This window comes from Mobula birostris, chromosome 18 (genome assembly GCF_030028105.1).
Source record: "Mobula birostris isolate sMobBir1 chromosome 18, sMobBir1.hap1, whole genome shotgun sequence".
NCBI lineage: Eukaryota > Metazoa > Chordata > Chondrichthyes > Myliobatiformes > Myliobatidae > Mobula > Mobula birostris.
In genome coordinates this window covers 62886416-62901182 of record NC_092387.1, presented here as the reverse complement: position 1 = coordinate 62901182, position 14767 = coordinate 62886416, and the positions used below count along the sequence as shown (strand labels likewise).

The following is a 14767-nucleotide window of genomic DNA, read 5'->3' as shown; positions in this document are numbered from 1 at the left end:
GCTAGTGGTACAGAGTTCAGCCGGAGAGACCTCTGAATCACTGGTGCTGAGAGCAGCTAGGAAAATGTTGCTCAACGTCTGGTTGCTTTCTTGTTTGTGCTTTGGTCGTCTAGCTGTAGGATTCTGTCTGTGTCCTCCCCAATGCATCTGTACCTTCCAGAGTGGCAAAGACCAGGCAAGGTATCCCAGCAGCTTAAAATTGATCTTAGATAAGAATGGAGAGTATAAGTGAGTGACTGTTTGGAAGCTAATCATCTATACTATTATATTATATTAAATTATTAATACAAACGTAATCATTTGCAATTCAGTTCATTTTGATTGTGCTCTTTAAAATAGCTGTAACTGATGATCTGGAATAACGTCTGTGTAAATATGCTCTGTAGTATGCTAAATTATAAACATATTTTTGAAAACATTTCGCAAGCTCCAAACAATGTTTCTCATAAGCTTAATTCAAACTTCAAATTTCTGCACTCTGTGCAGAATACTTGATAGTTTGTTTTTTATAACACAGAGTTCTGTATAAAGTCAAATGGTAACAGTAATATACAGTTTTGGAAAATGATAAGCAAGTTCTCCGTTGTTGGCATATACGTATATTATCACAATAACACAGGATCAAAAGTAATTTCTGCTCCAGCTGTTAGTTTCATGCATTTGCTTTTAATGATCAATAGAGACCTTACTCATTAAATATGAGGTGATCTATTCATTCCTCAAGATTCGGTTGAGTTATTCTATGATCTTGATAGTCTATTTGCATGTTTTGTCACCATACAAGGAAACGTAATCTGGTAGTGCTGAGGAAACAGAGAGTCTGCAGAGAGATTTAGATAGATTGGGAGAATCGGCAAAGAAGTGGCAAATGAAATACAATGTTGGAAAGTGTATGGTCATGCACTTTGGTAGAAGAAATAAACGGGCAGACTATTATTTAAATGGGGGAGAGAATTCAAAGTTCTGAGATGCAACGGGACTTGGGAATGCTCGTACAGGATACCTTTAAGGTTAACCTCCAGGTTGAATCGGTGGTGAAGAAGGCGAATGCAATGTTGGCATTCATTTCTAGAGGAATAGAGTATAGGAGCAGGGATGTGATGTTGAGGCTCTGTAAGGCACTGGTAAGACCCCACTTGGAGTACTGTGTGCAGTTTTGGTCTCCTAATTTAAGAAAGGATGTGCTGACATTGGAGAGGGTTCAGAAAAGATTCACTAGAATGATTCTGGGAATGAGAGGGTTAACATATGAGGAACATTTGACCGCTTTTGGACTGTACTCCTTGGAGTTTAGAAGAATGAGGGGGACCTCATAGAAACATTTTGAATGTTGAAAGGCATGGACAGAGTGGAAGTGGCAAAGTTGTTTCCCATGGTGGGGGAGTCTAGAACGAAGGAGCATGATTTAAGGATTAAAGGGCGCCCATTCAGGACAGAGATGCGAAGAAATTTTTCTAGGCAGAGGGTGGTGAATCTATGGAATTTGTTGCCACGGGCAGCAGTCGAGGCCAAGTCATTGGGTGTATTTAAGGCAGAGATTGATAGGTATCTGAGTAGCCAGGGCATCAAAGGTTATGGTGAGAAGGCGGGGGAGTGGGACTAAATGGGAGAATGGATCAGCTCATGATAAAATGGCGGAGCAGACTCGATGGGCCGAATGGCCGACTTCTGCTCCTTTGTCTTATGGTCTTATGGTCTTATGGTCTTATAATCAGAGCACTTTTCCCACAGTGCACGAATGATGTCTCCTCATACAGCGATGAAACATTTGCAAATGGATTGCCAAGCTCAGAGAACAACTCAGCCCATCCATCAATCACCAGAGCTACACTTTTTCTGAGTTATTTTCATTCATTAAGATGCTGGACTTTAGATTGTACCATGTGTAGTACATAAACTGTTGAATACAATTCACACAGGGATCCCATATGCTCTCAACAGAACTCCAGATGATAAAACTCTTCCCGTTCCTCTTCCTGTTTGCTCCTCCGAACCCTGACCCTCACCAAAAGAAGGTCTACTCATTGACGTTCTCGAAGCTGGCTACCTCCTGCCCACCATGACCCACTCAGTGTTGTGACGCTGATGTGAAGGTATCTGACAGGACAATAGTTAGGTCTGTTACTGCCGGTCCTAACATTCCAGGTCTTAAGTTTTAGCTTGTGGAGAAGAATTAGCCTGTGGTGTGGTTTCTAAGACTGTGAGGTAGCCCTTATACTTCAGTTGTCACATAGCCTTCACGGAACAATGTTTTGATCCAATAGCAAGAGGGACAAAGGTCAGCAAACAATATACTGGAGGGATTCAACAAGCCAAATGGCATTCTAAGAAGAGACTAATAGACTTCTCGACATTACATGAGTTAAGGAATATGGGGATGGTGCTGCAAATTGGTGTTGAGCAAGATTAAGCAAGAGTTTGAGGAAAGGTGGTACAAGCTCAAGGGGTTGGGTAGCTTACTCCCGCTCCTCCTTCTGGTGTTCAAAGACTTGATTGAGGACCATACGATTGACTTCTTCTCTGGCAGCAAAGATTGTCACTGAATGTTATTGTTCATCATTGCAGTAGGGATTTAAAAAATGGTTATTTATTTATTGGTTGATTGGCATACAACACGGGATAAGCCCTTCTGGCCCTTTGAGCCACACTGCCCAGTAACCACCAATTTAACCCTGGCCTAATCATAGGACAACTTAGAATGACCAATTATCCTACCAAATGGTACTTCTTTGGACTGTGGGAGGAAACCAGAGAACCCGGAGGAAACCACGGGATCACACAGTACAAATTCCCTATAGGCAGCTGTGGGAACTGAACACGTGCCACTGGAACTGTGAAGTGTTGTGCTAACCACTATGCCCATGGTGTTCAAAATTATCAGCCCTTGTTTCATGGTACTCACCCATTATAACAGGGAAAAAATTGCCACTGCTGACCGTCTGGGTCTAAAATTTAATATGATTATCAAGACTGAAAACAAGAGGATTAATATAGCCATATCTTATATTAGTATATATGATAATTATAGATCTCTCTTGCATGGAGCAGTTTTCAAAGCAGAAAGGTAAAAATTTGAATGGCGACCACAATGTTTTCAGTTATTTTAAATGCTTATTGAATTATTTGAAAATCTATCGAGAATAGTTAAACAAGCAGCAGATTTTCTTTTTTATTTCCAGGACTGTGCTCTGCAACAATCCAGAAATGACTTTGATTCCCAGTAACATTCCTGCTGACACGATAAAACTGGTAATCGAGAAAACATTCATCACAGAAGTGTCCGCAGAAGCATTCTCTTCTGCTTCCAGTTTGGAGTGTCTGAGGGTCTCCTTCAATCCCATCAGCTACTTCAGTGGGGACTGCCTTCGTCCTCTGAGCAAGCTGAGGGAACTTCGCCTGAACAGCAATGCAATTTCAAGCTTTCCATGGGAAGCCCTGTCCCACCTGCCGCATCTCTGGCTGCTTGATCTACATGGAAATTACCTTCCTTCAGTGCCCACCCAAGCAGCCACTTACTTCCAAAACATCTCCTACCTGGATTTATCAAATAACAGGTTGACAACACTCTCGTCCAGCGTGATCTCAACATGGCTCACGCTTCCACAGGCGGCCAAAGTGATCTCATCCACTGGTAATTCAAAACTGATCGTAGGTAGGCAGAAATAACACTGACCTGATTATGTCTTGCTCATGCTGTTTGGTAGGAACATCTATAAACGAATCCATCAATGATTCAATATCCAAGTGGATTTCTAGCTGAATTATTGGCAAACAGGCTTTTTCCATTGAAGTTGAGTGAGACTAGAGCAGAGGTCGGCAACCTTTTTGCCTCTGTGGGCCGGATCGCGTATTAATGAGCGGACGGTGGGCCAGATAAATGCCATAAAAAACTTGAAATATGGGAATTATCCACTTAAATACATCTAGTTATCTTTTGCCTCAAATTAATGAATAACGCATGCTAGAAAATCATTTGTGCTTAAGGTTGTCTATCCCTGGACTAGAACAAGAGGTTGTAGGTCAAGGGTGAAAGGTAAAATATTGAAGGGGAACTTCTTCACTCAGAGGATGGTGAGATTGCGGAATGAGCTACCAGCAGAGGTGGTGGATGTGGGTTCAATTTCAGCATTTAGGATAAATTTGGATCGTTACACAGATGGGAAGGGTATGGAGAGTTATGATCCTGGAGCACGAGTAAGGCATGTGATTAGGTCCTTCATGGTAGGTTAATTCAGAAGATAAAGATGCATAGGATCCAGGGTGAATTATAAGTATGGATTCAGAACCGGCTTGTCCATAGAAGACACAGAGCAGGAATGGAAGGATGGTATTCTGGCTGGAGGAACAGGACCAGTAGGATTGTTGTTGGGATCTCTGATGTCTGTGTTTTATATCAATGATTTGGATGAAAGTGGGGGAATCTAAGACAGAAGACACAGCCTCAGAACAGAGGGACATCCATTTAGAATGGAGATGAGGAGGAATTCCTTTTGTCAGGGAGTGGTGAATCAGTGGAATTCATTGCCATGGCTAGCTGTGGAGGCCAAGTCATTGGGTATATTTAAGGCAGAGGTTGATAGACTTTTGATTATTCAGGGCATGAAGGGATACAGGGAGAAGCAGGAGATATTGGATCAGTCATGTTGGTATGGTGGAGCAAACTTTGGCCAAATGGTATAACTCTGCTCCTATATTTTATGGTATTATGGAAAGTACCGATGGCTGGATTAGCATGTTTGTGGATGATACCAAGATTGCTGGAGTTATGGACAGTGTAAAGGACTATCCAAGAATACAGTGGGGTATAGATCAGTAATAGATGTGGACAGAGAAGTGGCAAATCGGATGTAATCTGGGTAAACGTGATGTTTTGCACTTCAAGAGGTCAAATGAAAGGAGAAAGTAGAGTATATACAGACAATAGTAGACCTTGATATCCTTGGAGTCCGGATCCATTGTTCGTTGAAAGTGGCTGCAAGTGGATAAGGTGGATAGGGTAGTTAAGAAAGCTTATGGGGTGTTAGCTTTCATAAGTCAAGAGATAGAGTTTAAGAGTCGGGATGTAAGATGCAGCTCTATAAAACTCTGGTTAGGCCACACTTGGAGTTCTGGTCGCCTCACTATAGGAAGGATGTGGAAGCATTGGAAAGGGTACAGAGGAGATTTACCAGGATGCTGCCTGGTTTAGAGAGTATGGATTATGATCAGAGATTAAGGGAGCCAGGGCTTTACTCTCTGGAGAGAAGGAGAATGAGAGGAGACCTGATAAAGGTGTACAAAATAATAAGAGGAATAGATAGAGTGGATAGCCAGCGCCTCTTCCCCAGGGCACCACTGCTCAATACAAGAGGACATGGCTTTAAGGTTAGGGGTGGGAAGTTCAAGGGGGATATTAGAGGAAGGTTTTTTACTCAGAGAGTGGTTGGTGCGTGGAATGCACTGCCTGAGTCAGTGGTGGAGGCAGATACACTGGTGAAATTTAAGAGACTACTAGACAGGTATATGGAGGAATTTAAGGTGGGGGGTTATATGGGAGGCAGGGTTTGAGGGTCGGCACAACATTGTGGGTCAAAGAGCCTGTACTGTGCTGTACTATTGTATGTTCTATGTTCTATGTGGTAAAGAAGGCACTTGGCATGCTTGCCCTCATTGGTAGAGTTGTTGAATATAAGAGTAAGGAAGTCATGCTGTAGCTATATAACACTTTAGTCAGACCACACCTGGAGTATAGTGCTTACCTGTTGTAAGAAAGATGTGGAGACTGCGGAGAGGAAGCAGTAGAGGTTCACCAGAATGCTGCCTGGATTAGAGGGTATAACCTATAAGGAAAAGCTGGACAAATGTGGGTTGCTCTCCCAAGAGTACTGCAGACTAAAGGAGAACCTTATAGAGTTTCAAAATACATGAGCAGGATAGATCGGGTACATAGTCATCACTTTTTCCTTGTGACAGAAACTTCAAGATCAATGGAAGTTTAAAAGGTGACATGAGGGTGAGGAGTAGATTTTATTATCCAGAGTGGTAGGAGCCTGGAATAGGCTACCAGGGGTTGCAGTGCAAACAGGCAGTTTGGTGGAGGCTAATAGGTAGACACAAGGGAATAGAGGGATATGGATGATACATAGGAGGACATTTAGTATAAATTGGTGTCAAGGTTGGCAAAACATCATGGACCAAGTGGGCTATATTGTTCTATATTCTATTATGTGCCTGTGGGATTTCGAAGTTAATGGCAAGGCCAGCATGTAGCGCCTGCTCCAAATTTCCTTTGGAAATTGGCCAATTACTTCAAGGAATCGTTACAAGATATCCACAGTTGTTGCTACACATAGTAACATAACAGGTACAGATATTCTTCAGTAAACCATGCGCGGAATGCTGGAGGAACTTAGTAAGTTAGGCAGCATCTACGGAGAGGAATAAATAGTCAACGTTTTGACCTGAGACCCTTCATCAGTTCTAGAAGGGAAAGGGGAAGAAACCAGAATAAGGGGGTGGCGAGAAGGGAAGGAGTACAAGCTGGCAGGTAATAGGTGAGACCAGGTGAAGGGGAAGGTAGGTGGTTGGGGGATGGGGATGGAGGATGAGGTGAGAAGCTGGGATGTGATAGGGTAGGAGCTAAGGAAGAAGGAATCTGATAGGACAAGACAGTGGATTGAAGAAAGAGAGGGATCTGACGGGCAGGTGAGGAGAAGGGGTGATAGGTGAACCAGAATGGGAAATGGAAAAGGGGAGAAGGGGGAGAGTGGAAAAATTACCAAAATTTAGAGAAATTGTAAGATCGGTAAGGCAGGATTTTATGACAACCCAGTATTCACCATTACTGAGACTAGCTTCTCAATTCGGCAATGAATTTAGTTAACTGAATTTAAATTCTTCAGCTGCCTTGGTGCAAATTCCTGGATCATCAAACATCAGGGTTAAAACTCCAATAAGTTAACCCCTGGCTTGCTTTGATTAAAAATGTCCCTCGCTTGTTACTTGTTACTGCCTTCACAATGATAACTGTTAAAGAACTTTTCAACATTTTAATTATCAAACTCAAGTCAATCAGCTGTAATTTTGTCTTTGGTGAAACTACTGACCTTCCAATCTTTGTACTTACCGTCAGAGTTTCCTGCATGCCTCTCTGCTATTTATAATCTGAAATAAATTCATTTTAACTAAGAACCCTCCAGGAGGACCACAACCTTGTCGTGGTTTGGAGGCTTGCATGCCTCAATGGCCCAGAGGGCTAATCCGGCTGGAGTCAGGGCTTCATGATTTGGCTCTTGCTTGGGTCGCCAATGCCAAACAGGTCAAAGGGTAGAGGCCAGGCTAAGAGTGGTCCACCAGTCCTCTAGGTTCAGTGGTTCAGCTCAGGGCTAATAACCCTGATTGGTAAAATAAAACTGTTACAGAAACAGCAATGAAGAATCCTTCTACATCTGTTTGTGAGAGTATTCCTGAGTCTCCGCCCAGGAATTGCATGGCTAACAGTAGTGAAAACCGAGAGGAAGCTACCGGCACGAAGGGAGCCCTGAACAATGCTAGAAGGTGGCTGAGAACAGACAGAGATAGAGGACCTTCATTACTGCCCTAAATGCCAGCAATCATAACAAGCATTAAGAAACTAAGAAGACGCGAGCTGTCATCATTCTGTCCAAGTTCTGAAGGTTGTTGGTTCATCACTGGCTTATCCTGCCATCTAATGGCTGCTTATAGGAGAATACCTACAACATATTGAACTCAGTAAAATATCTCCCTGTTCTCTTAACACAATGGGGTTTAATACTCTTTTTTTTCACCTGGGTGAGATAAGAATCTGACAGGTGCTTCACTCCCCTATTGCCTGATTCTGATCAGTTGCCAGTTTTACACTGAGACATCTGTAGCATATACAGAGAGCAGCTGGTCAGATGCTGCAATTCTGTACAAAGAGGTACTATATACACCCATTATTACATGAGACACGAATACTGCCAAATATGAAAAAGGTCTATGTTCTGTCTTTTAATCATCAATTCATGGTCATAACACCTTAATGTAACAATTTTAAGTGTTTTTTGTTACAAAAATCTATCCATCATTGCACACATCTACAAAGAGTGCTACTACAAGAAAGCAGCATCTATCATCAAGGACCCCCACAATCCAGGCCATGTTCTCTCTTCAGTACGACCATCAGACAGAAGGTAGAGCAACCTTAGGTCCCACACCACTAGTTCTAGGTTATCACTCGGCAACCATCGGGCTCCTGAACTGGCAATGATAGCATCACTCACCACTACTCTGAACTGATTCTACGACCTACAGACTCACTTTCAAGGACTCTTTTCAACTCATGTTCTCAGATATTATGTTTTTGTTTGCAACCAATAAACAAGTCAGCTCTTGTTTATGTACTGTTTTACATAGATTCTTTATTTTCATATAAATGCCTGCAAGAAGATGAATCTCAGGGTCGTATATGGTAAATCTATGTACTTTAAACCTTCTTTCTTTTTCAATCTTTTTATTAATTTCAGCATCATAAACATTACAGAAAATAGATACAGAGAAATTGAGATTACAATATTGATAAATAGTTTATACAAGTATAAGCTCAATTGACACAAAATTAATGAGCCTCCCAAAACCTCAAAAAGTACAAATACAATATAGGAAAATATAAAGTGAAAATACAAAAATATCATGAAAAAAGAAAAAAAAATTATACCCCAAAAGAAAAAAAACACTAAACCAACTAAAAGAAAACTAAACTAAAGAAAAAAAAAGAAAAAGAAAGGGCTATTATGATACCTCAGATAAGAACATCAGCGTTGTTAACTCCGCTCCTCTCCCCGTATATGGAGTAACAAAATAGAATTGGAAAGGGTCAAATTACATCATATGAAAATATTGAATAAATGGTCTCCAAATCTCTTCAAATTTAATAGAAGGGTCATAAATGACGCTTCTATTTTTTTCTAAATTTAAGCAAGATATAGTTTGAGAAAACCATTGAAATGTAGTAGGAGGATTAATCTCTTTCCAATTCAACAATATGGATTTTCTAGCCATTAGTGAAACAAAAGCAATCATCCGACAAGCTGAGGAGGTCAGATGACATTGTTCTATCATTGGTAACCAAAGATTGCAGTAATTGGATGAGGTTGTAGATCAATATTCAAAACAGTTGAAATGATATCAAAGATGTTGTCCCAGTATTTCTTCAGCAAAGGGCAAAGAACTTACTGCTTCCTGTGAAAATCTTCCTCGTTGGCACCATGGTGGAGTGGTGGTTGGTACCATGGTGAAGCAGTGGTTGGCACAATGCTGTTACAGCTCGGGGCATTCCAGAGTTCGGAGATCAGTTCCGGCACAATTCTGTAAGGAGTCTGGACGTCCCATGATTAGGTTAGGGTTGATCGTGTTTGTCAGGGGTTTCTGGGGCGGCGTGGCTCACAGGGCTGGAAGGGCCTACCCTGCGCTATATTGCTAAAATAATTAATTAATTAATACTTGTTGGCTTTAGGTCAAATGCCATGGGCTACCTCCAGTACATTGACAATAAATAATATTGATAAGAGGTAATCTATTATTTAGGCAGAGTGGACAGCCGGCACCTTTTCCGCAGGGTGGCAATGGCTGGGTTAAAATACTTACTAGATAATTTATCATCAGCACCATATCCATGTTCTGGAGGTAGCCTAAGCGGTTGATCGAAAGCCAACAAGTCTTGTACGCAGCAAAAAAAGAAGATTTACTCAGGAAGCAGAAAGAAGAAAAACAGTAGCAACATCTACTAACAACATTGTGGGCCAAGGGGCCTGTACTGTTCTATGTTCTATAAATTATAATAATGCTAAAATGCTAAGATTTACAGCTGATATTGCATAGCATGGCAATTTTAATGTAATGAATTATGCAAACCTATTCTCTTCAACAGGATTGCATAACAACCCTTGGGAATGTGACTGCAGATTATCAGAACTAATTAATTTTGCTAAGATGCACAATCCAACAGCAGCACTGATGGATCCTCGATTAGAATGCTTCGGGCCGGAACATCTCTCTGGTGCCCCCTTCAGCAACGTAAAGCTCAATGAATGCCAAAGCCCAAGCATACACACTGCAGAAGGTAAAGTGGTGGTAGTCACAGGGAGCACTGTCTCACTTTGCTGTGCAGCCACAGGAGTTCCTACCCCTACCGTCAGCTGGAACAGGCTGGATAACAAACTACTGAATGGGACAGGTAGGTATCTGGTCATCAAAGACAATTTAAAGACACTTTGCAGCTTGATAGTTCATTGCTAAAGGTTCACAAGGTTGAAAGCCAGTCAATTCAAGTCACGTTTGTTGCCTGGTCCTAATACGAGGGGGCATAAGGTGATTGGAGGAAAGTATAGGGAGAATGTCAGAGGTAACAGTTTTACATCAAGTGTTGCTATGCTTCCGGCACCAACATAGCATGCCCGTAGCTTGCTAACTCTAACGGTTTGTCTTTGGAATGTGGGAGGAAAACGCTGCATCCGGGGGAAGCCCATGCAATCACGGAGAGAACATAAAACATCCTTACAGTCAACGGTGGGAATCAAACCCCAATCAAAATGTCAGGAGGGCTTCATTTTTTTGCAAGAGAATAGTTGAGGTATAATTTCGACATCCCTGCTATAAGACAGAAACTCCCTTATCACTGTCCTAATGCAAACACACTAATCTTGGGAAAAACTCCAAAGCTTCTTTCCTGTAGCTATCCAGCTTCTCAACAAAACTCACTCAAGTGTAATACCCTCACAGTCCCTGCATAACATCTGTTAAAAGGTCTTTCTTGCTCTCCTTGTTCTGTTGATAATTATTGAGTCTGTTCATATGTTCACAGTTATTTAAATTTGATTACTGATGTTTGCACATGAGACTGTTGATTGCTCATGGCTGTCGGCACTATTGGCTTGTAAATTGTTGGTTATTATTGTGTTGTCTGTTATGGCATTGTCCTGTGTTTCACGCTTGGCACCGAACCACAATCAATTTTGGAATGTTTCTTATACTGACAGTAAAGTAATTCTGATTCTGAACAAGGTGCTCAAGGAACTCAATGGCTGAGGCTGCATCTGTATAGAGAAATGGACAGTTGACGTTTGGGCCAGAGATGTGAAAAACCACAACCTGAAATACCCATTTCCATCTACACATACTTCCTGACCTGCTAAGTTCCTGCACCGTCTTGCCCCAGATTCCAGCATCTGTAATCTCTGGTCATACTTTTAGCTGTGCTGGTGTCAGTTGTGACACAATGTTTGATCTCTTAAAGATTCCAGGTTAGATTCCTGCTTCAGAGACCTGAGCAAAGAGAATGTAGTGCTGAGAGAGCTTCTGTCTTGCGGAACAGATACCAAACTAGACCTTATTAGATCTTGCAAGATGGAGAAGCCCTCATGACACTTTGATTTTGGTACAATTCCCTCCACTGTCTGGTTAGCACTTTGTAAATTCTCCCTGTGACTGAGTAGGTTTCCTCCGGGTGCTCCTGTTTCCACCCACCTTCCAAATATGTATGGCTAGGGTTCATGATTTGTGGGTACACTACGCTGTTGCCAGAATCATGGTGATACTTGGTGGGCTGCCCCCAACACATCACAAAAACAATCACGCAAATGACGTATTTCACTGTACATTTTGACGTTGTGATGTGCATATGACAAATAAAGCTAATCTATAATCTTTAATGTCATGGCCTGGTCAAGTCGATCCCTCACTTATGATTACTATAACAGATATCTGAACACTGTTCATTTCTGCCAATCTGGATTGGCTGCTGCATTTCCCTTGAGAGTGATATGCTTCTAAATTACTTTAGAACATTCTTACAGGGCCTGAACATTGCAGTAGAAATATAAATCTCTATTTCTTTCATCCAGCATGCTTTCAATATTATTTTGTCTGCAAACATGGCTTTACTTGCAAAACTATTCCCAGCTAATGTAAGAGGCAAAGATTGTTTCCACTGTTATAAGAAAGTCATAAAGGTGTTGGGGTGGAAATATGTCTCTACCAATGGAGGTGTAAGGTGATCCCTCCCTCTGCCAGTCTGCGAGTCGCTCCTGGGAAAGGTGTAGCCCCTGCTTAGCGCCCCCGATCAGGGTCACGTGATGCCATGGGAACAGGTAGTGGATGGTCATATGAGCAGCTGGTGCATATCACAAGTCCTGGTTATGTGACCACTGATGAAAGGCAGACAAGCTCTGAAAACCATTGGTAATGGCTGGGATCACCCATTCTTAAAGACACTGCCTAGAAAAAGGCAATGGCAAACCACTTCTGTAGAAAAATTTGCCAAGAGCAATCATGGTTCCAAGAACAATCTTGGAAAGACCATGATTGCCCACATCATATGACACAGCACATAACTAATGAACAATAGCTCAAGATATTCTTCCTTAATCTGGTTACATATTTGTTGTAATTTAGAATGGGCACTTAAGTACAGGAGCCCCATGATTCAATTCAATCAATGCTCATCTATGTGCAAACTCCGTTAGTTGTCCAGTGGAATTTATGTGTAGGATTTAATGAAACATGCCAAATATGGCAAATGTGTGAAACTTTTAACACATAAAAAAAAAGGACAAACCAGATTTATTTGTCATTTTAGCCAGATGTTCAACCTATCAATTCAGGATCACTGTTCAGATACACTCAGTGGCAGCTTTATTAGATACCTTATGTACACTGAGTGTAGGTCCATGGTCTTCTGCTGCTGTAGCCCATCTGCTTCAAGGTTCGATGTGTTGATCATTCAGAGATGCTCTTCTTCACACCATTGTTGTAATGCATTGTTATTTGAGTTGCCTTTCTCATTAACAAGGCACTTTCACCCAAAGAAAAGCTGCTCACTGTATTTTCTTTTATTTCTTGCATGATTCTCTGTAAATTCTAGAGACTGTTGTGCACAAAAATCCCAGGAGATCAGCACTTTCTGAAATACTCAAACCACCCTGTCTGGCACCAACAATCATTTCCACGGTCAAAATCACTTAGATAATATTTCTTCCACATTCTGATGTTTGGCCTGAACAAAAACTGAGCTTGTTGACCATGTCTTCATACTTTATGCATTGGGTTGCTGCCACATGTTTGGCTGATTAGATATTTGCATTAACAAGTAAGTGTGCAGGTGTACCTAATAAAGTAGCCACTAAGTGTATGTGCTATAAAATGTGCAAAATATGAAAAATATTTAAAATCTTCTGCATACAAACAAAATTTATTTGTTATTTTAGCCAGTTGTTCATCCTGTACTTTCAGGAACACCATCCAAATATTTATTGTAGGAAAGTGGTTTCAACAGGTGAATATGTCAAAATAATTGTAACTACTTTTAAGATTTATCCAACAATGGTTACATACAAAACATCAGTGTAAAAAAGTAAACAATGGCCATATTCCATTGCTTCAACCTTAAATTAAAATTATATTTTTTGGAGTTCATACCATACATTGCAATCATTGTGTTTTGCAGTGATACTGGACAATACTGACAGGACACTAAAGCTGTCTACACTCAGCCTAGCAGATGTATCCTATCAGGACTCTGGTGAATATTTGTGTCGAGCCAGTAATTTGATGGGAATATCTAATGCTACAATTTCCCTTCTTGTGGTTGAGTCGGGGGTGACAACGGAACTGGTCAAGAGCACATCAGGAAGGAGATGTCTGAGGAAAATGAGAAATCAGAATGCTGCCGCACGCAGTAGGAAGCTGATGACCAGGTACGTGAGTACCATAATCTCCACCGCATCACCAACAGCGATGCCAAGGAGCTCCTATACTATTGATAGGACTGACTACTTTGTCCTGCATCGTAATCAGATGAAAACAAATGAAAATGTCCCAGACATTGTTTCCCTGAAGATGAAACGTTCCAAAATCAGTAGCTTTTTGCAAAATCAGAGAAGCACCAATGATTCCTGGAATATAACAATGAGTCCTGCTCCAACCCAACCTGAGGCAGACTGCTTAGTAAGATCCGTCAGAGTCATTGGGGGTACCCATCATAGTGTGTCCTTGGCTTGGAGGTCACCCAAGGCAACAAATATCACTCTTTTTAGTATTTTATACACCACGTTTGGTGAAAGGGACATGAGCAGGATAAACGTGGGTCCCGGGAAGACCAAGATCACCATTGATGGTTTGATGCCACGGACCAAGTACATTGTCTGTGTTTGCCTCAAAGGAATCATACCCAAAAAAGAGCAATGTGTGATCTTCTCCACTGATGAGGTGGCTCACGCAAGTGGGACTCAGAAACTGATTAACGCCGTGGTGATCACTGTGGCCTGTGTAATTGTGGTTCCTCTCACCCTCATTGTCTGCTGTGGGGCCTTAAAGAGACGCTGCAGAAAGTTTCTGATTAAACCCCCGGAAGACGATTACCAAAACAACTCATTTGTTACACTTGAAAGTCTAGCAGTGGCACCCGGGACAAACGTCACTGAAGAAGAATATATGACTCAACACAATAAAGATGAGGTCAACAAACTACTGTCTCCAAGGTCCAGTTTGGATTCTGAGGAAGCACTTAGCAATGAAGCACACCAACATGAATATTTCTGTTGACTGGATCAGAACCAAGTGGGGTGTTTGGACATCATCAAATTAGAAATGCCCATGTGAAAAGACAAGGATCTCCCCATTTCTCTTGTGGGAAACATATTTGACATGCTCTATTCATAGTTTTCCAAACCAGTAATTGTTTTAGATTGTTTCAGGAATCTCAGGATCTATTCCTTGGAGCCCTGCAAAA

The 14767-nt window shown here is 41.5% G+C and overlaps 1 protein-coding gene across 1 annotated transcript; it reads left to right on the top strand.

The window, feature by feature from the left end:
• Window positions 1–2861: 2861 nt before the first annotated feature.
• Window positions 2862–14580, top strand: lrit1a (leucine-rich repeat, immunoglobulin-like and transmembrane domains 1a). The gene is made up of 4 exons (XM_072282082.1): window positions 2862–3064; window positions 3180–3652; window positions 9911–10216; window positions 13484–14580. Exons 1-4 carry the CDS (start codon window positions 2862–2864, stop codon window positions 14578–14580), a joined length of 2079 nt encoding a protein of 692 aa, XP_072138183.1.
• The last annotated feature ends 187 nt before the right edge of the window (window positions 14581–14767 follow it).